General features: G+C 35.8%; 1 protein-coding gene across 18 annotated transcripts in view; it reads left to right on the top strand.

Moving 5' to 3' along the window:
• FIP1L1 (factor interacting with PAPOLA and CPSF1) overlaps positions 1 to 27,711 on the top strand; it is a 65,899-nt gene that overhangs the window by 7,299 nt on the left and 30,889 nt on the right. For 6 of the 18 annotated variants that reach the window (XM_043906780.1, XM_043906777.1, XM_043906776.1 and 3 more), the window contains 4 exons: positions 3,497 to 3,561; positions 4,089 to 4,196; positions 4,628 to 4,758; positions 12,742 to 12,851. In XM_043906780.1, coding sequence (XP_043762715.1) covers positions 3,497 to 3,561; positions 4,089 to 4,196; positions 4,628 to 4,758; positions 12,742 to 12,851 — 414 coding nt within the window. Of the gene's footprint in view, positions 1 to 3,496; positions 3,562 to 4,085; positions 4,197 to 4,627; positions 4,759 to 5,044; positions 5,114 to 12,741; positions 12,852 to 27,711 lie in introns of all 18 variants that reach the window. The other 12 variants (XM_043906773.1, XM_043906769.1, XM_043906767.1 and 9 more) reach the window with 5 other exon arrangements.

Below are 27,711 nucleotides of genomic sequence, written 5' to 3'. Positions count from 1 at the left end.
AAGCTTAAAGGTTATTCAGTTGTCATAATTAGTTTTGCATTGTGATAATGACTGCTTGTGGAATTTTAAGACCCTAGCAACTTTTGGGGGGGCAGGATTTAAATGATTCATGTTAGGGTAATGTTTGATGTTCTCATTCCCACTTAAATGATTAGTGTTGAGCTTGTGATGTTAGTAAGCCTTTATGGTAATAGGCCTTTGTCATCTGGGCTTCCCTGGTGGCTCAGATAGTAGAGAATCCACCTGCCGTGCAGGAGACGACCTGGGTTCAATCTCTGGGTTGGAAACATCCTCTGGAGAAGGGAATGTCTACCGCCTCCAGTATTCTTGCCTGGAGAATCCCATGGACAGGAGGAGCTACAGCCCTGCTGGCGGGCTGCAGTCCATGGGGTCACAAAGAGTCAGACACAATTGAGTGACTGACACTTTGACTTTCTTTTTTATCTGCACTACACAGAAGGAACACTTTAAAATAATACCATAGTATTCATTGCATTTTTAGTAAATATTGTTCTCTAAAATTATTTGTATTTGTAAGTATAGAAGAATTAAAGGAAATGGTGATTATTTTTTATAAATATGACCAATTTTGGGGTAAGACTTTCATACAAATATTAAATACACATAGACTCCCATAGTACTTTATCTGAACTTTATTTCTTATAGCAGTTTCATGGATTGTAATTATGTTTGCATATTTATCACAGTTAGACTCTGAAATCTTTGAGTAGAAACCATGGTTTATGAATTTTCCTATTTCTTACATTGTCCAACATATGGTATTTTGTAGATGTTTATTTAGTAAATAGACTGCATGTTAAAAAACACAGTTGTGTTTGAACTTTTTTCTTCCCTCAACATTTGACCATTAAAATTTTCAAACATTCAAAGAAGTTTAGGGAATTGATGTGGACACCCATTTACTCATCAGCTGGATTATATAATCTATGTTTTGCTGTGTTTGCTGTATCACCTGTCTATGTACTACCTACCTCCATGCTTCCACCCACTCATCAGTCCATCTTTTCTTTTGTGTTTTTTAATGCATTTCAAACTAAGTTACAGATCTTTCTGGAGAGTATAAAGCTTTTTAAACCTTGCTATCTCAAGATATAGCCATTGAAAACTGAAAGAAAGCCAAGGAGAAAATAAAATTTGATGAATATTTACTTTGTGCAGTGTTTTCAGAAGCAAATTTAAAGAGCAAATTGTTTTTAAGGAACAGTGCTAAATTGGTTTATTGTAAGCTGCTAGAAAGTAAAAACTAGAATTGTTGTAGGTAACATACTTTTTGTTACAGAGTTTATTCTATCTATAAGGAGGGTAGGAAGAAAAGCAAATCTTAGGGTAGGAATAATTTACCTTGTATAGAAGAGTGGCTTCTCAGCTATGTCTTTGAAATTCATCTGCTCATTCATTAAATACTTTTTAAAGATAGCTTGTCTGGCATTCTTTTAATTGAAGATGGGAATATAAACTGTTCTTGTTTATCAAAAGTAGTGAGGAAGACAGACATGTGAGCAGACACTTTCGAGCTAGTCTGTGTAAGTACTTAGCCGGAAACATGTACAGTGATTTAAAAGGTTTGAGAGGACGGTTGCTAAAAGTCTACATGTGTTGAAGAGAAAATTCTAGAGGAGGTAGTATTTGAGTTTGTTTCAACAATTCTTGAGACAGAAGGAAATGGACTGATGGCTTTGGCAGAGGAAGCTACTTAGATGTAGTAGCAGCATGACTTAGAGGAATCAGAATGCTGGAGAATAACATAGATGAGAAAGGTTGCTTCTTTAAACCACAGAAGAGGGAAGGTAGTACATTTTTGCCATGCCATCATGGAACCTTTGAAGGTTACTAGGTAGGTCACATTTGAAATAAAAGTCTAGCAGAAGTAGTTGAGATGTGCTAGACAGATTAGTAGGTTTGAAGTGATCATGCACGGGGGATGATGATCAGCACTAAACAGCAGCAGTCCACAGGGGCGGATGGGATAATTTCATATGTGTGAATAAAGAGTAAATGGAAATAACGCGGTAATGGGTGGTTATAGACGGAAAAGGAGATAAAGGACTCAATGACTTGGAGATTTCTAGGTGAGTTCATTGTATATGTAACAGTGTATTACCATATATGGGTACGTTGGGAGGAGCAGGTTAAAATAAAATTTCTTGGCACATTTAATTTGAGGCTCCTTTAGACATCCAGGTACATGAGATCTAGCCCCTAGAGAAGCCTGAGATCTCATGGTGGCGGGGCAGCTATTGACTGGTGTCAGATTTACTTGAGTACAGTTTTCCAGACAGTGAAGCTTCTTTACGCACAGTGAATGCAAAGGCTTGGTGGCATTAAAAAAGAAAAGTAACATTTTAAAAGGCACAATGGGGAAGGGAAAGTAGTTGGATGGGAAGTAAAGAACTTCATGTAATGAACTATGGTAAGCCATAAATACTGTTTTGGTTTATCCTTTAGCAGCTCTGTTAGAGGACCATTTGGAGACAGTCCTTATTTTTTGTACTTTGACTTTCAAATAGCTGGGACTTTTGTATATCTTATATAGATACCTCAGAGTGCTTTTGCTGTGCTGAACTTGATTGTTGAAATGTAAGTATTAAGAGGCAGGAACCATATTTGTCCAGTTCCTCATCCTCTCTCCTTAGCTTAGAACTATATGTGATACGTTGTTGGTACTCAAGCATTTATTGTTGTGTCTGACTCTTTTGACCCCATCGACGACTCTGTCAGGCTTCCCTGTCCGTGGGATTTCCCAAGCAAGAGTACTGGAGTGGGTTGCCATTTCTTTCCCCAGGGGATCTTTCCGACCCAGGAATGGAACCCATGGCTCCTGCTGCTCTCCTACATTGCAGGCGGCTTCTTTACCGCTAAGCCATGGGCGGAAGCATTTATTAGATTAATTAATTAGTCAATGAGATGATAAAACCTTTCAAGTTGATAATGATGGTCCTCCTTGATAGTAACAGATTTGTTTGGGCTACCTTAGATTTCTTACATTTATAGCAGTGGAGCTTTATACAAATATTTGAGTATTTTATTGAATATAGCCTTACTTTTTTTAGGCAGAATAACCTAGGTGTCACAATTAACACATTGGAGGCAAAAGATGAACATTATTAGGCAAGCAAGAAGCAGTGAGTTTTTGCAAGTCCAAATGAATGAGTAGGAGATGAGGAAGTAAAAACAAGGCATGTAAACTATTCTTTCCTTTCCAGCCAAATTTCTGGTTAGTTTCTAACAGTGGAATATTGAATTATTTACAGGTAGGTTTTTAAGATGGAAAATTAATCATACTTTAAAAAAAATTCTGTTTATCTTTTATTAAGCAAGTGACAGACTTTTAAAATTTAAACCATTTTCTAAAATGTTTGAGTTTAGTGTCCGTTTATCCAGTTAATATGTGGGTATATAATTTATATGTACATACTGAATATTTTACTGTTTTCATTTCAGCATTTCAGGATAATTTTTATTATTTTGCTTTTAGGAGTTACGGTACAGCACCTGTAAATCTTAATATCAAGACCGGAGGAAGAGTTTATGGAACTACTGGTAAATTTATTTTCGCAGTTGCATCAATAGGAAAATCGGGCATATATCTGAATAAGTCATGAATAGACGTTAGTTATTACAGCTCAGTTAAAAAGAACAGTATTGACCATATATCGTGGGCACTTTCCTGTAAATGGCTAGTTAATGAATACTTTAGGCTGTGTGGGTCCCGTAGGGTTCCTGTCGCATGTGTTTTTTTGTTGTTTGTTCTACAGCTTTTTTAAAAGGTAGAAATCTTTCTTAGCTGACAGAATGTATGAAGATAATGATTTTAAACAGGGAAGTTTCTTGGTACAGGAATCCCTTATTATAAATAAGAAGTCTCTAATCTCTTTATTTTATCTTATAACTACACCATAAACTTTGACCTCACTTTTTATTTGTGGAAACGTTACTACTTAGTGTGAAATCGTTGCCACAATTAGTGCTAGCATTAGCAGTAGTAAAAAGGAGTCATTGTTTTTTATTTATCTGTGGTATCTCTCACTAATATGGTTCCTTTACCGTTTTGTAATTTTCTAAAGTAGGAACAAAGGTCAAAGGAGTAGATCTTGATGCACCTGGAAGCATTAATGGAGTTCCACTCTTGGAGGTAGATTTGGATTCTTTTGAAGATAAACCATGGCGTAAACCTGGTAAGATTATTGTGGATTATATCAGTTTGAAAAAATTTTTAGTATAAATAATCATTAGCAAATTTTTTTTCAGCATCAGTATGAACAATCATTAGAATTTTTCCAGCATAGACTATTATTTTTTAAATGTAATTTTTATTGTCTTAAGCACACAAGTAATAATGACTTATATTATTAAATCTTACAGGTGACCTAGCATTATATAAAAGTAGACTCATTGTTTTTATTATAATGCTATTTCTAGAGGAAATAACTTTGGTCAAAAGTTTGTATAGTTCTGTTGCTTTGTGGTATTGGGAGAATTGGTAAAATTATAAGAGGCGATAAGACTTAATAGAACTCTATATATTTTTACAGTTTATTATATTTTATGTACTACATAAAAATAGAATTGAAATCATTTGTACACTGAAAGTGTGTTTTATCTTTAGGTGCTGATCTTTCTGATTATTTTAATTACGGGTTTAATGAAGATACCTGGAAGGCTTACTGTGAAAAACAGAAGAGGATACGAATGGGGCTTGAAGTTATACCAGTTACCTCTACTACAAATAAAATTACGGTAATTAGTAAATATTCCAAAATACCCCAGCCTTTTCTGCTGTCCCAATTTTATTCCCTAAATCAGTTTTTCCCTATAAAGGTGGTTAAATGCTATATGATAGTTTAAAAATTCCATTTTACCGTGTTTGTTTTTTTCCCTTCCTTCCCTTTCAGAGTTTCATATTAATGATTATCTGATGTTTTTAGTTTCATGTTGCAGACTAGCCACAGCTAGTTTGTCTTTATGTGGCCTGTCAATTAAAAATTATGTGGTATCTTAATGGGGAATATGTTATTTAACTTAGGCCGAAGACTGTACTATGGAAGTTACACCAGGTGCAGAGATCCAAGATGGCAGATTCAATCTTTTTAAGGTGAATTTTAGTAAATTATCCTTGGTTGCTCTCATTTTTTGTTCTTGAGTCTGCTCCCATACCACTACTTGAGGGACAAGATTAAAATGGAAATAGCTACCTTTTTTCCAAATCTTCAGCTTCCTGGTGACTTACAAATTTGCTGATTGTTGTTTTATCTCCACTTTTGCAAGCATGTGAATTATAGCCTATTATACTAACAAATGCAAAGTAAAACTATTCTTGCTATATGTTGTGATTTTATTTTGAGTCGAGTGTATGTTTGTTTGTAGGATATAAAAGTTCATGCCATCAGGCTAAGCACTCATTGTAGATCCTGCTGTAATTTTTATCAGAATTGGAGACTTGTTTTTCCTGATTTTCTGTTAAAAAATGGTAAGGTAGATGGCATACCGTGTATTATCTGTGTGACACTGAAATCATTGATGTGATGTCTCTTACAGTTTAAGGTATCTCAAGAATCTTAGGTATTCTTTGAGAGTTGCCAAGAAAGACTCAACAGAATTAGGATAAAGTCATTGATTTTTTAAATGAATACTTAAAAGGAGCATGTTAGTGAGGAACTTGTAGGTTGATACCACTTGGGTATCAGGTCTGACTTTTTGCTTCTCTATTCCATATGATCATTCCAAAGAATAATAATATATTTTCATACTTGTGTGATACACAGCATCCCACAAACTTTTCTCAAAACCTGATTGTAAACTCTTCTTCCTTTACTTTAAGTCTTAATTCTTGATTCTTGTGTTGAGTCACACTGGGATGAAGACCGGTAGTGACTTTTAGTTTGAGCTATACACTCAGGGAATTTTTATGGGCAGGAACTTTTCTGTGTCCCTTTTGGGGCTTATAGCCCTGTCCTTCAAAATACTGCCTTATGCAATGCATGTGCTATATCCGCAGATGTAGCCGCTCTGCTGGACACAGTTCTGTATAGAGAATTTAATTTTAATTTACATCCTACTTTGGGTAAGTATTTGGTTCTTGTTCTGCTGTAAATATTTTGAAAGTGTTTGATGTCTCTCATTTTAAATGGTCATCAAGTTCTTTTTGGTGATAACCTACTTATTTAGACATTGAATATATTGTCTTTTACAATTGCAATGAATAGAGAAGTTATCTTGATGAGGATATAGTTTGTTTGCAATGGTGCTTTTCATTTTCTTCCAACAGAAATGAGAAATGCCTTTTTAAACTTTCAGTTTTTGTATACTTTGTGTTTTCTTGCAGTAAGCTTCTAAAAGCAAAGAATAAGAAGAAACTGCTAGGGTGCTAAAGGTAGCCATTGTGAATAAGTTATACATACAGTCTCCTGAAAAATTATTTTGAAGTTTCTTTTGATCATGTGAGAGGAGATGATTGTTCCATTCTGATTTATTTACTTCTGAGAGAAGAAGGACTTGGATTTGATAGGTGTAGTCAAATTATTTAAGAAATCAGCCTTATTGGATCAGAGAGTTAGTTCTGTTTGGAGAATAGAAGATATGGCTTTGTAGGGTGTAGTGTAATTTTAGAAAGCCTAGAAACCAGGAAGATGAGTTGGAGGAATTATTGCCTGTTCGTGATTAGGAGAGTGACTTACAAGTACTACTGTTTTGGTGGCAGTATATGGTGTAGTTGAATAAAGTCCAAGCTCTTGTCCACTTCTCTACCATTTTGAACTGTAATTATTAGGATTGGTGAGAAGGAGATAGAAGGAAAAAACTTGCCCAACTTTATTGACATATCCGAATGTCTTCCTTGTGCCCAGCCCTGTGCTACAGTGAAACAGTCTTTGTGTTCAGGGAGCTCATGGTCTGAGTGATGTATACATGCAAACTGATAACCATATTGTGTTGTGAAAGTGTTATATTGGTGTTCTGACAAAACACAGTAAGGAGTTCAGAGACAAGAGTGGGTTATCCTACATTGCAGAGTCTAGAAGAGTTCAAATGGGATGTGATGAAAAATGAGTAAGCTTGCATTACTACAAGAGAGGAGAGTAGAGAAGATTGTAGGCAGAGAGAACAATGTGAACAAAACCAGGTAGTGTGAAAGAAGAGTTGAGAATCAGTAAGAGATACAGGAGAGAAGTCTGGAAATGGTAGAAATGACGTGAAAGACTAATCTGCAACTAGCCTACAGACGTGTGGATAGGTAGTACGAAGCCATTTGAAAGTTCTTGGGTATAAAAATAGCATAAGCAAATCTGGTTTTCAGAAAAAAGAACTGGTAACCAGGGTGACCCTTAGAGTATAAAGGGGGGAAATGTGAGTCAGAGTCCAGATAGGAAACTGTTGGAGTAGTATAGGTGCAAAATGAACAAGGACTCAGACTAATACTGGTGAATGGACAAAAGAATAGGGTTTTAAAGTTATTTTTATATCTAATACAAATATTTGTTTTATCGTTAGTTATCTGAGGGACGGCCAATCAGCATCTTTAAAATAACTTTTAAACTTTTTATTGAGTAAATTTTCAAACATTCTAACAAGTAGATTTGCTGTTGTTGTTTGGTCACTAAGTCTGTCAGACTCTTTGGGACTCTCTGGAATGGGTTGCCAATTCACTGTACAAATGAACCACCATGTATTTATTATAGTATCTCAAGTGATTTATTAATGTTTTCACATTCTTAAAGTCTTTTTGTGCACTTCAGTATAAAGTCAATTGAGTATAACAATTGTATAATTATATAATTGGGAGTGAGTGCAAGAAAAAAGTGACTAGTAAGAATGGGTGATATGTTTAAGAAAAATTGACCACAGCCTTCTCTTAAAGTATTAATGTTTGTGTGTGCACACCTGCATAGGTTGGTTTCCCATCCACCCCACCCCCTACTCTGGAAGCATGTATGAGCTTTGTCACCGTTGTGAATTTCTTAAGATGTGTTGGTCTGTTATCCATTGTACTAAGCATTTATTTGTACCTTTTTAATCTGGAACTATAAATCCTTCATTTCCGGGGTATTTTCTTATGTTATTTTTTTTACTTTGTCTTCATCTGCCTTTTGGACCTCTTATTCAAAAATTGGGTCTCATGCTGATTCCTTTTTCTTTTCCTTTCTCTTTGTTTTCCATTATCTAGAGATTTCTTTGGCTTCAGAGTGCTTTTGTTCACTTTTTCATTTCTGCTGTTATGTTTTTGAATATATAAGAAGATTTTTCTTCAGTAATTAACTGTAGCATCGATTCTTTTCTGTAAAAAAAAAAATATATATATATATATATATATTTATTTTTAGTTTTTACCTGTGCTTGAGTCTTTGTTGTTGGATGTGGGCTTTCTTGCACATCTAGTTGCAGCGAGTGGGGGCTACTCTTCTAGTGGTGCGGTGGCTTCTTTTGTTATAGAGCACAGGCTCTCGGCTCAATAGCTCAGTGGCCTGTGGAATCTTCCTGGACTAGGGATCAAACCAGGGATGAAACCGGTTTCCCTTGCATTGCAAGGTGGATTCTCAGCCACTGGACCACTAGGGACACCCCTAGCATCCTGTTCTGACTCGGGCATGCAGTGTTTTTTCTCCCTCTGTCTCTCAGAATATCTTAATGGTATTTTCTGTTAGGCTTTCTTTTTTGTGCATAGTCTGTTTTCTCCAAGTTGATTTTTTAAGTTTGTTGTTGTTGGCTTTCGCCTTTGACTTTTCTCAAGTATTTGTTGATCCCTGGTCATTACTAACTCATGAGCGTGTGGGCCACTGAAAAGACAATTGAGAGGTCTGTGCATATGGGTAGAACTTGATTGTATACTTGACTGTAGGGTTAAGCATTTTTCAGTCTCTGATGGTTAGTATCTTTATCTTTTTGCTTTTGGGGGTTTTTGTTTTTGAAATCTGAGTTTTCAGAGAAGACGTTAGTCTCCTACCTGAGGGTTTATGTTTATACTTGACTGGTTGAAGTGTTTTGGCAGCTAGAGTTGTCAGTTCCTGAATCTTTGCAGGTCTTGCTGTGAAAATCAATGTGTCTTTGCTTTCTCATTGCTGACTTAGGATTCAGATTCTTTGGTTTGCTCAGTTACTTTTTTTTCATCTGCTTTCAAAGTCCTGACTTTTGTTGTCTTCCCAATATTTTTGTTCTTCTGAGTTGAAATAAAATTGTAATAATTTATGTGGTTTTCTACTTTTATTTTTTCATCTTAACATATGGTATTTTTCTAGGTTAATAAAGTTTTTTGATAAATAACACTTTATAAATATTTGCATATTCCTTTATTTGGGTGTTTCACAATTTATTTTTAGATATTATTTTATAATATTAAGCATGTAAATAATGCTATAAAGGGCAGTTGAAGGAAATTTTACAAAATAAGTTTTGGCATAATTTGATAATTTGGTTAAATAGCTTCTTAAGGTTATAGACTTCAGTTAACTTTTCTTTGGATACATAAAATCTGAGTTTGTTTTATAAAATCAGTCACGATGTCTTAGAGTTATTTCTCTTATAGTCTTTTATTAAAACATTAGATCATGTGGAAAAAGTAATCTCAGTGTGTTCTGACTGAACAAGTTTTGAGTCTATTAATGCTGAGTGTAACTTGAAGATAAGGTGATAGTGCTATTGCAAGTTGATTAGGAGGGTTGCTAAAATGGTGAAGATTTTCAGGATTGTTTGAGTATATTATGAAGAAATTAACAAGAAAAGAAAACTAGGTTAGGAAACAGCAGTTTTCACGTGTTTGAGAGTGCACCGCGTCCCCCTGTTGCCTCGCTCACGTTCCCGCGTTATAGACACTGCACCGTGTCCCCCTGTTGCCTCGCTCACGTTCCCGTGTTATAGACACTGCACCGTGTCCCCCTGTCGCCTCGCTCACGTTCCCGCGTTATAGACACTGCACCGTGTCCCCCTGTTGCCTCTCTCACTTTTCCCGTGTTATAGACACTGCACCGTGTCCCCCTGTCGCCTCTCTCACTTTTCCCGCGTTATAGACACTGCACCGTGTCCCCCTGTCGCCTCGCTCACTTTTCCCGCGTTATAGACACTGCACCGTGTCCCCCTGTCGCCTCTCTCACTTTTCCCGTGTTATAGACACTGCACCGCGTCCCCCTGTCGCCTCTCTCACTTTTCCCGCGTTATAGACACTGCACCGTGTCCCCGTCGCCTCTCTCACTTTTCCCGCGTTACAGACACTGCACCGTGTCCCCCTGTCGCCTCTCTCACTTTTCCCGCGTTACAGACACTGCACCGTGTCCCCCTGTCGCCCTCTCTCACTTTTCCCGTGTTATAAACACTGCACCGTGTCCCCCTGTCGCCCTCTCTCACTCTTCCCGCGTTATAGACACTGCACCGTGTCCCCCTGTCGCCTCTCTCACTCTTCCCGTGTTATAGACACTCTAGTTTGCACTCTCCTCCCTCCGCCCCTACTTCTTTCCAGCCCTCTCCCTTCCTCCTTCCTAGTTTTTATTTTTCCTCCTTCCCAATTTTTAATTGAGCATTGACTATGTGAGGAAGTTTCTTAGGTTCCAATGGAAAGAGGAAATAAGCATTTCTAGACATAGATTTTGTGGTCTTAGAGATTATCTGACTTAATGGGAAAGATAATTAGAAAATCATGGCAAAAATTATGTTGTTGTAAACTCCAAGTGGGCTTCCCTTATGAATGACGTTAAAAGAAGTGACATTTAAGCTAAGTCCCAAAGCCAGTCACATAGCAAATACATTTGAGCACTGACTGCGTGCCAGTGTATTTAGGCTATTAGGATACAGATCTGAGCTGGATGACATCCGTGTTTTCCAAGATCCTATGTTATAGTGGCAGCAGGCAGGCAATAAACGTAAATAAGAGGACTTTAGATAATGATACTAGTAAGAAATTCTGTGAAGAAAATACGAAATAGTAATGTGATAGAGATGACATGATGGAGACTGGGGTTAGCCATTTCAAGGAAATATTTGAACAGTACTTGAATGATTGCAAGGAGGTTGTCATGATGATCTTATAAAGCAAAAGGACCGTCTAGTGCAAAGGCAACTTTAAGGAGGAACTTACCTGTTAAAAAGAAGAAAAAAGGCCATTGTGATTGGATGTTGTTAAAATAAGTTGGGGAGGTAGGCAGGGCCGATACCAAAGATTGCTTTGGCTGTGTACAGAGGATGGATTTTAGAGAGGTAAGGTCAAAGGAAAGAGTCCAGGTAATGTAGCAGAACAGTTGAGATGTGGTGATGGATTTGACCTGAATTTTAATAGTGAACATAATGACAAGTGGTTGAATTTGGTATATATTGTCAAGGTAAAGTTGATATCGGATATGCAGACATATTGGCTAATTGCTAAGGTTTTGTTTTTTTTGTTTGTTTTTACTAAGCAACTCGGTAGATGATGGTGCCATTTACTTATAGGAGGAAGACTTGGAGAGGATCAGATTGGTGGATAGAGGGAAGTCAGTAGCTTTGTTTTGTCCATATGAGTCTGAGATGCTTGTTAGACATGGTAAGAAGCTAGGTGCTCGGGAGTGCACTTGAGACCTTACTGTCATTTTTGAGTATCCTTCACATCCCCAGGAAGATCAGCACATTTCTTTTTCTGTGTTCTCATAGGCTCTTTTTATCCCAGTTATTTTTTTCATAACAGTTAAATTGCTCTGATGCTTTGTGTGTCTGTATTTTCCCACAGTATGGATTTTGTTGTATTTCTCTCTGTGGTCCCCGTTTCTGGTACATAGTAGACAATAAATGTTGAACGAATAAATCATGTTTATTTTCCCTGTCACTACACCCTGAAGTTTTCCTGTCACATGTCTATCAAATCTATTTCTGTCTTTCTATCCTCATTGTCTAGGTGCTGATCCTCATCATCTCTTATATAATTAGGATTTAGCATTAATATTTTATTTGAAAGTGAGTTCCACATAATGTTTATTTGAGAGATAGATGGTTTCTGGAGTTGAATCAGTGGTTTGAATATAGCAGAGTCAAGGTGTCTTGAGTTCTCTTGGCCTTTGCCTCATGGGGAAGGAGAGTGATGCTGAATTTAGACTGAACAGGGGCAGTAGAATTTAAATAGGGCCTAAGATAGTAGAGATGTTTTTAAGTATAGGTCAGCTTGAACGTTGTTTAAATTTAATAAATTAGCGATGACTTTAAGTTAGGAAGATGAGTATGAAAGCAAAAGAGCATAAAGATTTTCACCAATCTAAGGAATATGATTGGACCATACTCAAGGATCTATAGGAGCACAACGGATGGGCAAATATGGGAGAAATTATGGAGTTAAGTAGATAACTGGTTTATAACCGAATGTAAAGAGTAAGAAGAAAGATGAAGGAGGCAGATGACTGACTTCAAGCTTCTAGGTGTACTGAATTCTCCAAGGCCTTTCTTGAACTCTGAAACATGGAGTATTAAACAAATATCTTGGACATATTTATAGTGATCTGAGGGAGTTTATGAAAGTCCTTAAGAGTTACAGTTTATTGGACTTTAAGTGACATTAATTTGAACTTTTTAGTAGTTGGAAACATTTTGATCCCGCGATCTATGTTTGGTGCCTTTCACTTAATGCTATTCTAAAATAGGTTTAATTTTATTATATATTTGGCAACAAAACTTTCTTCATATTTAATTTGAAATAAAACATTATGAATTTATGTCAACATCTTTACTGTATTATCTTTCAGTGTTTCATTAAACAAGCTAATAACCCTTTTTTTTAAGGTACAGCAGGGAAGAACTGGAAATGCAGAGAAGGAAACAGCGCTTCCATCTACAAAAGCAGAGTTTACTTCTCCTCCTTCTTTGTTCAAGACTGGACTCCCACCAAGCAGGTTAGTAAGACACTGATGATTTAGTTTTTTGGAGGCATTCGTTTCTTCACCTTAAGTGCTATGTAAAGTATAAAATCTCTGAATGATACATCAAAAAATTGGAACCTTCTATTTGGTTTTTAGTACAAAACGAATTCTTTGTGAAAAACTCTGCTGAGTGCTATTTGATCTGAAAAATCTAGGTAAGCAAGGAATGAACCATGGAGTATAGTTATATGTGTATATACAAAGAGACAATAATCTCATATTCCAGAAAGGTGGTGATAACAGTGGCCTTGCTGTTTCCTGTGCTTATTGTTCTTTCATAAGGAATTATTGAACATCCTAAGTCTAGAGCTACTGCCCTAAAGATGTTTACTGATTTTAGTAAAACATCATAGAAATTTTAGCCTGAGGAATCTTTCAAAATTAAAGCCATTTTCTTTTCTTTCTTTGGTTTGTTGTGATAGTACCTAACTTTAAGTTCTATAGGGTACCAATTGTAGGAGGCAAATATTTTGGCAAACGTCCTTTTAACTTAAGCGTAACACGTGATTAGCCTGTTACCAGAAAAATGATAAAGGGTAAGCCAAAATTAGGGAAGTTTGATGTCAGCAGGTTAATCTTGGGTTAGATAAAGATGACTTAAATCAGTTATTTCTATAACCTGAAACAAGTCAATAACTCAGTTGTGACTAGTTCTCAGCCAGATCATTTACTTTTTGTGTTACTTACTTATTTTATGTAGTTTACTGTCATTATGATATTTCATACTGTATGACTGTAGGAAGAAAGCATGTAGTTTAGCTCTAAAAGAAAATTTTAAAACTTTTGGCCAAAATTAAAGGTCATAAAGCCATCTCAGATTTTGACTGTCTTTTCTCAGCTTAACAATTACAAGTTGTGGATGTTTCCAAATAAGGTTTTTTAAACTGAATGCGATCTCATAAAATGTTTGTCTAATAAGTTATGATAAGTGAGGAATATTGGTTCTTTTAATGTATAGTATTTGTTTTTTTCATATTTTACATGAGACCAACTTTCGTTCATTGAGTTTGTGGTGTTCTGCACTCTAAAATGGTGTAAGAGCTTGGACTCCAGGGCCAGACTTTTGGTTCAGTTTCTGGCTGTATTACTTACAAGCTGTGTGTTCTTGGGTACATCCCCTGTCTTCTTGTTCTTTCACTTCTTAGTCTATAAAATGCAGTAATTCTGCTGCTGCTGCTAAGTTGCTTCAGTCGTGTCCCACTCTGTGTGACCCCATAGATGGAAGCCCACCAGGCTCCCATCCCTGGGATTTTCCAGGCAAGAACACTGGAGTGGGTTGCCATTTCCTTCTCCAATGCATGAAAGTGAAAAGTGAAAGGGAAGTCACTCAGTCATGTCCGACTCTTTGAGACCCCATGGACTGCAGCCTACCAGGCTCTTCCGTTCATGGGATTTTCCAGGCAAGAGTACTGGAGTGGAGTGCCATTGCCTTCTCCAAAATGCAGTAATAATATTACAATAATACCCTCAATGTATATTAAATGGATTAATTTATTGAAGGTGTTTAGAATAGCAGTGCATACATAATAATTATTTTTAGATGTCATTATCATGATTAAACTAATTGAATCAATAGCAGTTTTTCTGTATTTTGCCCACTTCTAACTAACGCACTGCCCGCCCCCCCCCGCCCCACTTTAAAAATTTGGGTCAAATCATGTAGGACATTGTGCCATTATAAGGGTTTGACTTTTCCTGTACATGAAATATATGGGGAGTCTCCCTCAGATTTTGAGCAAGGGAATGAAGTAATCTGATTTGGGTTTTTAAAGTCTCAATTTAATTGCTTTATTAAGCTCAGATTACAGAGGGATTAAGGGTAGTAATTGGGAGGCCAGTTAGGAGGCTGCAGCAATTATCTAGCAAAGATAATGGTAACTTGGACCAAGGTGGTAGTGGTGCAGATGGTGAGACCTAGTCAGATACTATATACATTTCAAACGTAAAAAGATCATTTATATCTGAGGTAGAAAAGACTATAGGAGAAATTACTTTTGGAGGGAGAATTTCAGAAGTTCAGTTTAGGACATGATAAAATTGAGATGTCTTCTAGATTTACAAGTATAAAATTTTCATGGGAAATGGATAAATGGATCTGGAGTGGAGGGGAAAGGTATAGAATAGAGGTACAAATTTGGGAATGATCAGTGTTTAAATAGTATTTGTTTGAGTCTGTGAAACTGAATTAGACTATGAAAGAGTTAAGTATTAATAGAGAAGTAATAAGTGGACAGAGCCTTGAGGCACTTCCATGCAGGTCAGAAAAATAAGGATGGACCAGTAAGTAAGAGGAGACTAGTGGAGATGAATGACTGATGAAATAAGAAGAAAACCCAGGGTACATCTTAAAAAGGAACAAAGTTGGAGGAATGTTTAACTATCAAATAATATTGACTGACCAGGAATAGAGGACTGGGGCTGACTGAGATTTTAGAATGCAAAGGTTGTGGTGATTCTGACCAGAATCGTTTTAAAATGGTGTAAGATGAAGATTTTAGAAAGAATTTTTGGAACGGATTCAGGAGACAACATAAGAGGAAGGAATTAGAATGAGACAACTAGAACAAGTGATTAGAATGAACAATTTTTTTTGAGGTTTTTTGTTTTCCTTTTGAGGGTATCTAGAGAGAAATTTGGGATACTTTTGACAGTATCTAGAGGGAAACGTGGGATTGGGAGGAGATTTTTGTTTGTTTGCTTTTGCCGAAATGGAATTATAACATATTTTTATATTTATGAGAATGAGTTACTAGAAGGGAAAATTAATGATGTAAGAAAGGAGAAAGTACCATTGTTAAAGCGATGTCCTTAAGGTCAGAGCTTGTAGATGTAGTGTGCAAGTGAAGGATTTAACCTTCAGGAGAAGCGGAGGCAATTCATTTATTGTAGTAGGAGAAAGGAGCGCTTTCCTGGTGGCTCAGTGGTAAAGAATCCTTCTGCCAGTGCAGGAGACACAAGTTTTATGCCTGGGTTGGAAAGATCCCTGGAGTAGGAGACAGCAGCCCACTCCAGTGTTCTTGTCTGGTAAATCCCATGAGCAGGGGAACCAGGTGAGCTACAGTCCATGGGGTCACAAAAGAATCAGACACAGCCTACAGACTAAACAGCAATAGGCAGAAGGCCAGGATTCAGTGAAGGTGTGTGGGGGTTGGTGAGGGTGGTGGGTAGTTAATAATGATGGGAGCCACTGAAAGTTCTCTCTGTGATTGCTTCAATTTTTCCCAGCAGCATAGGATACAGACTTACCTGGTAAAAGTGAGAATAATGGAAGGGAGTATTGAATATTTGAGAGGGGAGGAGATGATATGAAATAGTTATTTAGAGGGGTATGAATAAAGTAGGGAAAAGAAGTAGGATTGCTAGGCAGTTACCTGGAGGGAAATGTGGGGTCAAGTGAGGGCTTTTTATCCCCCCAGATGGGAGAAATCACAGCATTTTTATATGCTGTTAGGAATGAGTTAGAAGAGTGAAAAATTGGTGACACAGGAAAAGAGACTCTACATTCTTCCGAACTGTTCTTGAGGTTGATAGCCATAAGTTGAAATGAGACCAGTCAACTTGTTTGGGTATGTTGCTCTGTCCATTGTCAGGTGTTCATGTGTTCATGAAGAGTGGCTGGAATTGGATTTAGCAGGAGTTGAAGTTTTACCAGACATGTATGACAAAGGGATATAGAGAGGACAAGAAGGTGTACTTGAAAGCGTGATTATAATGAGGAATCATGGATGCAAGGAGTGATGAAGGGACACTGGTGGGTATGACACAGTAAAAAGGATGTAACGAAAGGATTGAAAGAATTAGCTGACTCATCACTACTACTGAAAAGAATGGATACTCCCACCACAGCTTGTAGAAACAAACCCAGCATGTCAATACGGTCACTTTTGGATACAGAGAACAGTATTCATTGCTCATTAGAAGAACTTGTTTTCGGGATTCATCTTTACTTGATCAAAAGGATACTTTTCAGCCACTGTGAAGTATTTCTCTAAATAAGTATTTGTTTTTATTCTTATATATTTACAAAGTGTATCTGTTTTATTCTCTGTACTTATGGAAATTAGATGTTTTTGAAAGTAAGCTTCTATTGACTTTAGGGGGAAGACAGTGAATGTCTTTTAAGTCATAATAGAGACCGCATAGCAAGTATTTAGCAGTAATGAGGTGTACTACTGATGTAGTTACTATTTCTTTTTTTAAAATCTTAGATTATTAACATATAGGTGACTGATAGAATGTTTACATAGAAATTATTTTTTAATGGTTCTTTGTACTTTATCGGTAGAAATGTTGGATTTCTGACTTTCTGTACTGCCCAGCAAATTGACATAATTAAATAAAATGTTAATATTGAACATATCAGAAAGTTTTGCTTAGTTTTTAAAAGTTTTCATATAAAACAGGAAACAGAATATTACCATTACTACCAGAAGCCCCTGTTGTGCCCCCTCATTTATTGTTTTCATTTTTTAGTATTGAAAAAAAATTCAGACTTATGAAGAGGTGCAGGAAAAGTATTATACACAGTTCACTCAGATTCACTAATTATTAACTTTTTGCCATATTTGCTTTATAATTTCTCAGAAATATTTTTTCCTGAACCATTTGAATGCTAATTATAGACATTATACCCTTTTTCCTTGACTGCTTCAATGTATATTCCTAAGAACAAAGACATTGTGTTCCATAATTACAGAGAACAGTTACCAAAGTCAGAACATCTAATAATGAATCAGTACTTTAGTATATAACCAATAAATTTTGCTGATTACTATATTTCAATAATATCTTTCATGATAATTCTTTTCTTTCCTCCTGGATTTAGGGTTCAGTCTAATATTATTCATTACAATTAATTCTTTTATCTCTATCTTTGATCTAGGACAGCATGAGCATTCTTTGGGTTTGTTGACATTAACTCTTAAAGAATTCTATCTGGTTATGTTGTAAATCATCCTTCGATCTGGTTTTGTCTGATATTTCTGTATTATTAGGTTTAGGTTTTGCTTTTTGGACAGGAATACTACCTAAGTAATGCTGTGTTCTTCTCATTGAGTTAGCCTGTAGGTGCTTGATGTCAATTTGTCTCATTATTAGTGATGATAACTTAATTACTTAGTTGTTGTGGTGTCCTTTGGGTTTCTACAAAGTTACTGTATAAATAGGTAATCTGTGAGGAGAGTGCATCAATATTCTCTTCCAAGAATTTTAATGTTCAGTTATGATTTTAATTTAATCAGTTATTACTTCAAAATAGTTATTGTCTGTTATTCCTCTACATTTTAGTTGACATTCCACCTTAAAAATGAGTTTTCCCACCTCCCTCACTTATTTATTATTAGATGCAGTTTTTATTTTATATGCTTAAGAGAGTATGTGTGACATTAATATTGCTTATTACTTTGTGTGGATACCACACACACACTGTAATTCATACTGATTCTCAAATTATTTCAAATTTAGTCTGTGGGAGCTTTAAACCAGCTCCTGTGACCTTTTGACATGTCCCAACCATCTCTTTTTTTGATGACTTCTTTATTTTCTGGTACTCCTAGATGTTTTAGTCTTGTCTTATACTTTCCCTGCCCCTTCCATAGTAGCATCCATTTCTTGAGGGATCCTGATGCTTTTTAGTTGGAAGCGGTAGTTAGAAACCACACTCTTGGCACTAATTATCTCATTGCTACTGAGGTGATACAGTCCTTCTAGTCCTTTTCAGCACTCAGAGATAGGAAAAATTAAGCAGTTTTGATATGAAACTGCCATATGTACATTATTTTTGTAAAATTTTAGTCACACAGTCATGTTTCATTTACTTCCAGTTTGAAACCACAGATTCTACTCCTCTTTCTTTATTTCGTATTGAATCTTCTTAGTAATCATTTAAAAGTAATTTGATCCATTGTTTGTTGCTATTCAGTATTAGCATTTCTTCTCCACACTTATTTTTTTGTACATGTTCAGAACATTTAACATAGTTCCACAGGCAAGGCTATCTAAAAGTAACTCAAATTACTCTTTGCCCAGTTTTTTTCATTTCTGTCAATAAAGAGTTTCATTTCATATAGTTTTTTTGTTTATTCTTCCTGTTTTTTAATATAAATAAGCAGATGTGTAAATATAAATATATATTTTTCCTATTGCTTTAAAAGGGTATTAAAGGATTGGCAGGAGTGAAGTAGTTAAACACACAAGATAAAATTAACTTTCTTTAGAATTTTACTTTGAACAACTTTAATTATTTTCAAAAACCCTGGGTGCGTTTCACTATCTGAAATAAAATTTACGCACCTGAGTCAGTCTTTGTTGTTGTTCAGCCACTCAGTTGTGTCTGGCACTTTGGAACCCCATGGACTGCAGTGCACCAGACTTTCCTGTCCTTCAGTATCTCCTGGCGTTTGCTCAAAATCAAGTCAGTGATGCCATCCAGCCATCTCATCCTCTGTCATCACCTTCTCCTCATGCCCTCAATCTTTCCCAGCATCAGTGTCTTTCCCAATGAGTCAGCTCTTTGCATCAGGTGGCCAGAGCATTGGAGCTTCAGCATCAGTCCTTCCAGTGAATTCTCAGGACTGATTTCCTTTAGGATTGACTGGTTTGCAGTCCAGGGAACTCTCAAAAGAGTCTTCCCAGCACCATAATTTCAAAGTATCAATTCTTCGGCACTTAACTTTCTTTATAGTCTAACTCTTACATCTGTACATGACTACTGGAAAAACCAAAGCTTTGACTGTACAGAGCTATGTTGGCAACATGATATCTCTGCTTTTTATTACAGTTTCTAGGTTTGTCATAGCTTTCCTTCCAAGGAGCAAGTGTCTTTTAATTTCATGGCTGCAGTCACCATCTGCAATGATTCTGGAGCCCAGAAAATAAAATCTATCACTCTTTCCACTTTTCCCCCTTCTATTTGCCATGAAGTGATGACACCAGATGCCATGATCTTAGTTTTTTGAATGTTGCATTTTAAGCCAGCTTTCACTCTTTTACCCTCATCAAGACGCTCTACAGTTCCTCTTTGCTTTCTGCCATTAGGATGGTATGTTATGGTATCTGCATGGCTGAGGTTGTTGATATTTCTCCCAACAATCTTGATTCCAGCTGGTGATTCATCCAGCCCAGCATTTTACATGATGTGCTCTGCATGGAGCAGGGTGACAACATACAACTTTGATGTACTCCTTCCCCAATTTTGAACTAGTCCGTTCTTCCATGTCCAGTTCTAACTGTTGCTTCTTGTCCTGCATAGAGCTTTCTCAGGGGACAAGTAAGGTGGTCTGGAATTCCCATCTCTTTTAGAATCTTCCACAGTTTGTTGTGATCCACCCAGTCAAAGGCTGTAGTGTAGTTAGTGAAGCAGAAGTAGATGTTTTTTGGAATTCTCTTGCTTTCCTTATGATCCAACAGTTGTTGGCAATTTGGCCTCTGGTACCTCTGTCTTTTCTAAACATAGCTTGTATTTCTGGAAGTTCTCTGTTCTTGTACTGCTGAAGCCTAACTTGAAGGATTTTGCACATTACCTTGCTGGCATATGAAATGAGTGCAGTTGTTTGAACATTCTTTGGCATTGCCCTTCTTTGGAATTGGAATGAAAATTGACCTTTTCAGTCTTTAGGACCTGTATAAAATTGGACACCACTGAATCTTTTCCATCTTTATTTCCAACTACGGTGTGTAAACCCGCCTTTCTTTTAGGTGGGTCTACCAGGTGTCTTTGGAAATAGTATCTCCCTTTGTTTCTATGCTTATTTCTCATATCCATTCTTCATAGAATTTTGGTTTGTGTTCAAAATCTTAAATTTACAAAGTGTACAACCTTGGATGGATATTGTAAACTCTTGTGTCTGCAAAACGGGAGTAATAATTTCTAGACTAAAGGATGTAATGAGAAGCAAGTATGTTAGGGTATAAAAGTACATTGCCAACACTTATCAGTCTAAGCAATTATACCTTGCTTGACTAGTAATGCAAACTAAGAACCTTCCTAATTTATCATTTGAAGTTTTAAACAAGGTGATAGTATATGGAAGTGTATTTTGTGTGTCTTTATTGTTAAAGAATTTAAAGCTTTTTTCCTGGGCAACTTGATGATATATTAGTGTGCTTTTAATTACTCTCACTTACAGACTTAAATATATAAATTATGATCAGATGTTTTGGTCACAGCACCTAAAAGAAAAGTAAAGGGAGGAACCATGTCTAAATTTTATTTCTTCAATTTCTTTTCTTTGGGGGTCACCATTATATATTCCCTGTGAGTATGAATTTTCTGGTCAACTTGGCTTTGATAAAATTTCTTAAGAGAAAATAAACTTACTCATTCTCAAAAGGGTATTTATCGGAAAGTCAAAAATATTCTGACTTTTCAGTAAATATCCAAATGATCATTGATGCAGAGCAAAATATATTATTTATAGTCTTAGAATAGTCTCGTTGCATATATTATTTTAATAGGTTATAGAATGACAGTTTGCATATATGACTATTATTTTAAAGGTACCCTCATTGATATTTTTGCAGATGTGTTACATTGATCTTAGTTTTAAAATTAATATATTTTTTATTTTTGTCTGCTCTGGATCTGTTACTGTGTGAGGCTTGTCTCTGGTTGTGGGTAGCAGGGGTTAATCTCTAGTTGTAGCGCGCGAGCTTCTCATTGTGTTGGCGTCTCCTGTGGAGTATGGGCTCTAAAGCAAGCAGGTTTCAGTAGTTGTGGCTCATGTGGTTAGTTGCCCCAGAGCATGTAGAATCTTCCTGGACCAGGGATCGAACCCGTGTCCCCTGCATTGGCAGGTAGATTCTTAACCATGGGACTACCAGGAATTTTAGTTTTTAAAGTTGCAATCCTCCTTGAAGAACAAATAGAAAATTTCAAGAGTTGTTTTCAATAAAGAAAAGTTAGATGTGACTGGTGTGGAGTGGTGTTTGAGTCTTCACTTTTAATATTTCTGTGGAACTCAACATTTAATAGCAGTGTTACTAATATAATTTCTAATTAATAACTAACTTTGTTATTATAGTGTGTAAATAAACACTTGGATTTATATTTAACCTGGCCAGCAACATGAACAGCCTATTTACTGATCCCCAAAGGGCCAGACAATAGAGCGTTTGTTTTCGTCATTCTACTATTGATAATGAATCAGTAGCCGTATTTGTAGAAAGAGAATGACTACTTTCTTAAATTTACAGCAGTTTCATGACATGGACATTGGATTTGGATATTATATTTGGGTTTGCACTTACGTTAATTTAGGATAGTTTCCTTAAATGTCTAGGCCTCTGTTTCCATGATTGTAAAATGATGGGGCTGGACTATTTTATCTGAAAAAGCCCTTCTAATCCTGAAATTCTTTATTTTCTGGCTAGTCCCTGGTTTACATGGAAGAGGAGATTTGAGAAATTAGGGAATTTGCCCAGATTCATGGCTAAGTTAGAGGCAGAGCCAGGGCAAGGATCCCTGTTTTTTTTGCCTTCAAATGTTGCCAGTCAGGCAAGTTGACTTTCATAAGCAAAGCCATAGAAATACTTAAAATCATTTATTTTAATGTAACTTTAAACTTTGTATTTGTTGCTTTTACTGCTACTGTTTTAGCATCTGAAGTTTCTTTTATATAGATCATTTGACTTACAATTTTTAACTTAGTTTTTCTTTTGATGTAAGCTTATTTCTTGAAATAAATTGGCCAGTTTTAAGGAAGATAATAGTTCTTTAATCTGAAAATGATACATCTCAGTACTTAGACTGTATAACTCCCCCCACGCTTCGCCTTCTCCCCCCCCAAAAAAGATGGTTTCGGTAACTTAGAAAACTCCTATTCTGACTTTGTGATTAATATCAGGGGGTAGTTACTAGGAATTTTGGCACTGTATTTTCAGTGTGTATTTTGTGCTTTTGAAAATTAGAAGTAAAAACTGTAAGTGAAAGTGCACACACTTTCTTAGAGTGGAAGATAGCGAATGAGATTCCAGCTCTTTTCCAGCTCTTACAATGAATGTAGCTGAGAAATGGGGGGTTAGTTCTGAAGCATTCCTTAAGTCTGTATAAGAACAATTGTACGATGGTTGAAATCCTTTTCATAAGTTACTGTATTTGGAGACACAGACTTTTCTCACCATGTTACTGTTAATTTATATAGTACTGTGTTTTGTTTTAACTCTTGAAGCTCACTGTAAAGAATAATACAGTCTAGTATTGACTCTAGTTTGTTTTGTTCGTTCAGATTTGTTACTCTTGTAAAAGCCAGTTAGTGAGAGGAATGAAGTAGAATGAACACAGAAAATTAGAATTGGCATTGCAGATGATTTCTACAGTCTTATCACAGTGTTCAGTTTATTTCTGTGTTTTGTTTCCATTTTAAATTTTAAACTGTGCTCCCTTTAGTTTATTAGTTGCAAATTCTACATTGTTTTATTAAGCTTTTTTCCAATATCATAATACTTTTAAACCAAATCAAACTCTTGAAAGAGGAATAATAAAAATTCCATTACAGTGTAGAATTACTAAAATATTTAAACCTACTTGGGGTTCTTATAATAGACAAACATAAGACTTTTGAAGTGGATGTTAAATGAGCATTAAATCTAAGATTGACTTCCTCATTTGTTCTTGCACTGTTTACTGTTCTGTCTTAATTTGTATACTGAAAAAAATGAGATTTGTATACTGAGAAAAATGTACCTGTTCTTCAAAGCATTTGAGCACTCTGAATGCATGTTGCTATATTGTGTGGCTTGTAAGATTTTATGTGATTGGACATATGAAGGTCTTTATTTTTTTTAATTACCTGTAGAAGCATGTCTTTTCCTATCAGTGATATATTTAAAAAGTGCAGCTGAGCTTAAAATGTGGTATTCTCTACCAAAAGTGGATCCTGCTTTGCCTGTTGCAAATAGATTGGTTGATAGTGTATTTGGAATCCAGCGCATAATATGTACCCCACTCTTGTTCTTCCCTCGTCTATGACGTCCTCCCTTCCCATCTGATACGGCTAAATCCATTCTACATGTCTTTTAAGGCTCTTTCTCCTAAGTAGCTTAAAAAAATGTAATATCAGTTTTCATGCAGAATTGTTACAGCCATCTATTCAGATGTATGACCTGACTTAGATAATCATACCACCAAGTACATCTGTCTTTAATTTGGCAATATGAAATAGTCACATAGTGTTTTCCTAGAGATTTCACTCTTGAAATATCTCCTGCTTCGTTCTTATTAGAACCTCTGTAGTGAGAAAACTACATTCATAGATTTCTGCAAGGATATGTGTTTCATTCCTTTTGGTTTTTTAGACTAGAGGTTCTCAACTTTCTTTGAAGCAGTAAGCCCTTTGAAAATTTGCTGCAAACTGTGGACTTTTGCCTAGAAAATACATGTATTTTTATGTACATATTTAGGTTCAGGGACTTCTTGATTTCTCTGTATCCCATGCATGCTAGTTAAAACTCTTGCTCAGAAGTACAGTTAAATCCTTAGAGTAAGCCTGACCATCAAGAGGGCAGTGTTCTCAAACCACATTGTTTTGCTCCCTGATTAAATTGCTTTTATTGACTCGTACATTGTTATGCTTCACCCAGTATGGAGGAAACTTGAGAAACTGGATGTGAAATTCACTTCCATTTTGGCTGTAGTAATATTGGAAACTTTGTCGCTATTTCAGTGTTTTTCAAAGCATGAAATTGCCATCCATTAGTTGGGTATGAGATCACTTTGATGGTCTGAACCACCAAATATTAATTGGTTTTAGTTTTTTCCCCCTGTATTATATGTAAATATTAATACAGGCATATTTGATTTTCCTTTATAGTGTGTGTTAGTACTGTTTTATGAAACTGCTGTTTTTTATATAATGTATGTGCTGGATTTCTGTGTAAAATATATTTACTAAATAACTGTTTTGTGGTTTAAAAGCTTAAAAACTACTTAAAAAAAAAAAAACTTAAGATGTAATCAAAGGAGAAACTTTTTGTCTTTTTACCCCTATCTATAAAATGAGAGAGGTAAAGTACTACCTCATAGGATTGTTATGAGATGTAAATATATGTAAAGTGCTTAGAACAGTGCTTTCCTAGCACCATAGTAGATGTTCAGTAAATGCTAGCTATCATAATTACCAAGAAAAGTAATCTTCAGAGCTAGTGTTTTGTTTTTATCTTAAATGCACACTAGAGACTTTTGTTATTAACAATGTCCTTTATTTTGACTGCTAAAAAAAAAACAGAGATAAATTTGTGGCCAAAGATTAGTAACTAACCTTTTGTCTGTCTTCTCTTGGTCCCGAGTTCATGACTTTAGATTTTCTGCTGTATCTATGTAAGCAGCTCTCAGAGCCTTTCTGGAACATCAGAGTTATCAAAATACGGCATTTTAATTTGATTCCATTAAAATTTCAGAGTTGTTTTCATATTCATCTGTGTTAGGAGAAGAGGTAGAGGTTCTTGTGAATATTTACTGCCTGCATTAAACTAGATTGATGAAACTGTAGCTATCCACCATGGTTAGTTACTGTCTTTTCACTTTTTACTGTGTGATTGAGTCTAATATAGAGAAGAGAATCTTGATAACTACATTAACTGCTGTCTGCCTTACTGAACAAGTTTTTAAGTCCAATTAAATCTGTGCTTTGTAGAAATCCAAGTTATAGTAGATCTTCATGGTGAAGCTCTACTAAATCTTTTTATACACTGAAATAGAAAGTGGTGCATCAGAAACTTTAATAATAATATGGTTCAATATCGTTCTCCATAATGTGGCATCAGAATGATACTTAATTATGTTAACATTAAATATTATCAAAGTAAATGTTACTGTGATACATATGTATCTGTTCTAAAATAATAAAATTTCTCATCAGTTTCTAATTCCTAACAAAATTTTTGATTAAGTTAAATCAATTTGTGTGGTAAAAGTGCTTGGGCAAGGAGATGTTACCATTATGGAAATATAAGGAATTGCAATTTTTTAGACTCCCTCTAGCCATATATGTTTGTTAAGACTCCTTTCTCATTTGTATGTTTTTAGAAACATAGTATTTGCCATTTTGAATCTTCAGTGATAGCCAGCTAAGTCACTGTAGTCATGTCTGACTCTTTGCAACCATATGGACCATATCTCACCAGGCTCTGTCCATGGCATTCTCCAGGCAAAAATACTGGAGTGGCTGCCATGCCTTCTTCCCTGGGGTCTTGCCCACCAAAGGGTCAGACCATGTCTCCTGCAGCTCCTGTATTGCATGCAGGCGGATTCTTTACCTCTGAGCCACTGGGGAAGCCCTTTTAGTGATAGAGTAACCCATTTAAAGCTGAAAAAGATAATCAGGCTTCTCTAACTACACTGAAGATCAAATTTTGTTAAATGAGCACTCCCATGTGGCCCTGAAATTTTGAAAGCACAAATGCTTAGAAGTTCATGGTCAAAGTTATAGAATCTTTCCCTTTTGTTACTTTAACAATTTGGAGGATTTGTAATGCAGGTTGCAAACCCAAACAACTTTGTGAGAATTTATTCTTGACAGGAATAAATTTTAAAAGATTGGAGTGGGGAGAATCCAGTGATTGAGAACAGAAGAGAATGGAAGAGAAACAGAGTAGAAATAAGGACTTTTACAATGAAGTCTAGGTACAATAAATGGTGAGAGAAGTCCAGACCTCAGGATATATATACCTTTATCTGCTAAGATGTTAAAATTTGAGATATGTTTTTATATGGGAGAATGGATGACATGTGCATTTCATGTGAAATTATAGTGGTCATAGCTTTATAAGTATTTTAAGTTTTAGGGAAAAGTTACAGCAGTATTTGTTCTGTCAGAAGTATATGAATTTTCCTAATCCATACATGTTAGGATAGTTTCCCAGCTATACTAAAGGATACCAGTGAAGGAAAATCACTTTTGATCTTTGAGATCATGAGGAAACTTGGGGAGGTCAGTGACCCAGGCATAAAATCAGTAAGGCTTGAACGTTTAATAAAATATATTAATATAAATCTTATATGGGCAGGATCAGTAGTTGAAGACATTTCAAATGACATTATTGGCTTTTTATAGGGCTCTCTTTTTCTGAGCATAAAATTATTTATTGGTCATTTCAAGGCTTACTTGAGACATATTTCCACCAATTCTTGCTTTCCAAAAGTCCTAAATTTTTCAAGGGCTCCTGTATCTTGCTGGAAGGCAGCATGGCTCAAGGGAAGGAATCTGAGGCTTTGAAATCGGAAAGACTCAGATGTGTAAATTAGTTTTGCCGTTTAGTTATTCCTGAGGTCAGTGACATCACTCTAGCTCTAGCTTTATCATCTCTGACTGGTATATGTTAATCTTCTTTAAGGGTTATTGTGAGGTTTAGGTAGAGAATGTAATTGCTCAACAAATAGTAGCTGCTGTTACTAGTCATTTTAAGGAACCTAACTTGATGACTGTGGAAGGATTTATGGTATTTTGATTGTTCTAAAATTTTAAAAGCACAGTTGTTCAGAACTGAAGTACAGATAAAGAGAAATTCATCTAATTTGCGTCCATTTTTCATTGCCAATGCCTACAAGTGACTTTTGTATTTTATTAACCATATGTATTTTTATATAGTCCTTACTTACATGCATAAATGGCTTTTAATGTTGTTTTATTTTTTTAATTTAACGTGTTAGATTTTCCTATTAAATTTGCAGCATTATTTTGTGATAGACTGTTTTTCCATCTACTCACAAACTTTAATGGTTGTAAATACAGTTGGAGGTGGGTCTGGTATTTAAATATTTGAAGCTTTGTTTCTAACGGCTATGCAGAACTGGTTCCCTTTTTATTCTTTTCTAATGCTCAGAATAAATTACTAAGAA

Source organism: Cervus elaphus, chromosome 6 (genome assembly GCF_910594005.1).
Source record: "Cervus elaphus chromosome 6, mCerEla1.1, whole genome shotgun sequence".
NCBI lineage: Eukaryota > Metazoa > Chordata > Mammalia > Artiodactyla > Cervidae > Cervus > Cervus elaphus.
The sequence above is the reverse complement of the archived record's forward strand: the minus strand, read 5'-3'. Positions and strand labels throughout refer to the sequence as shown.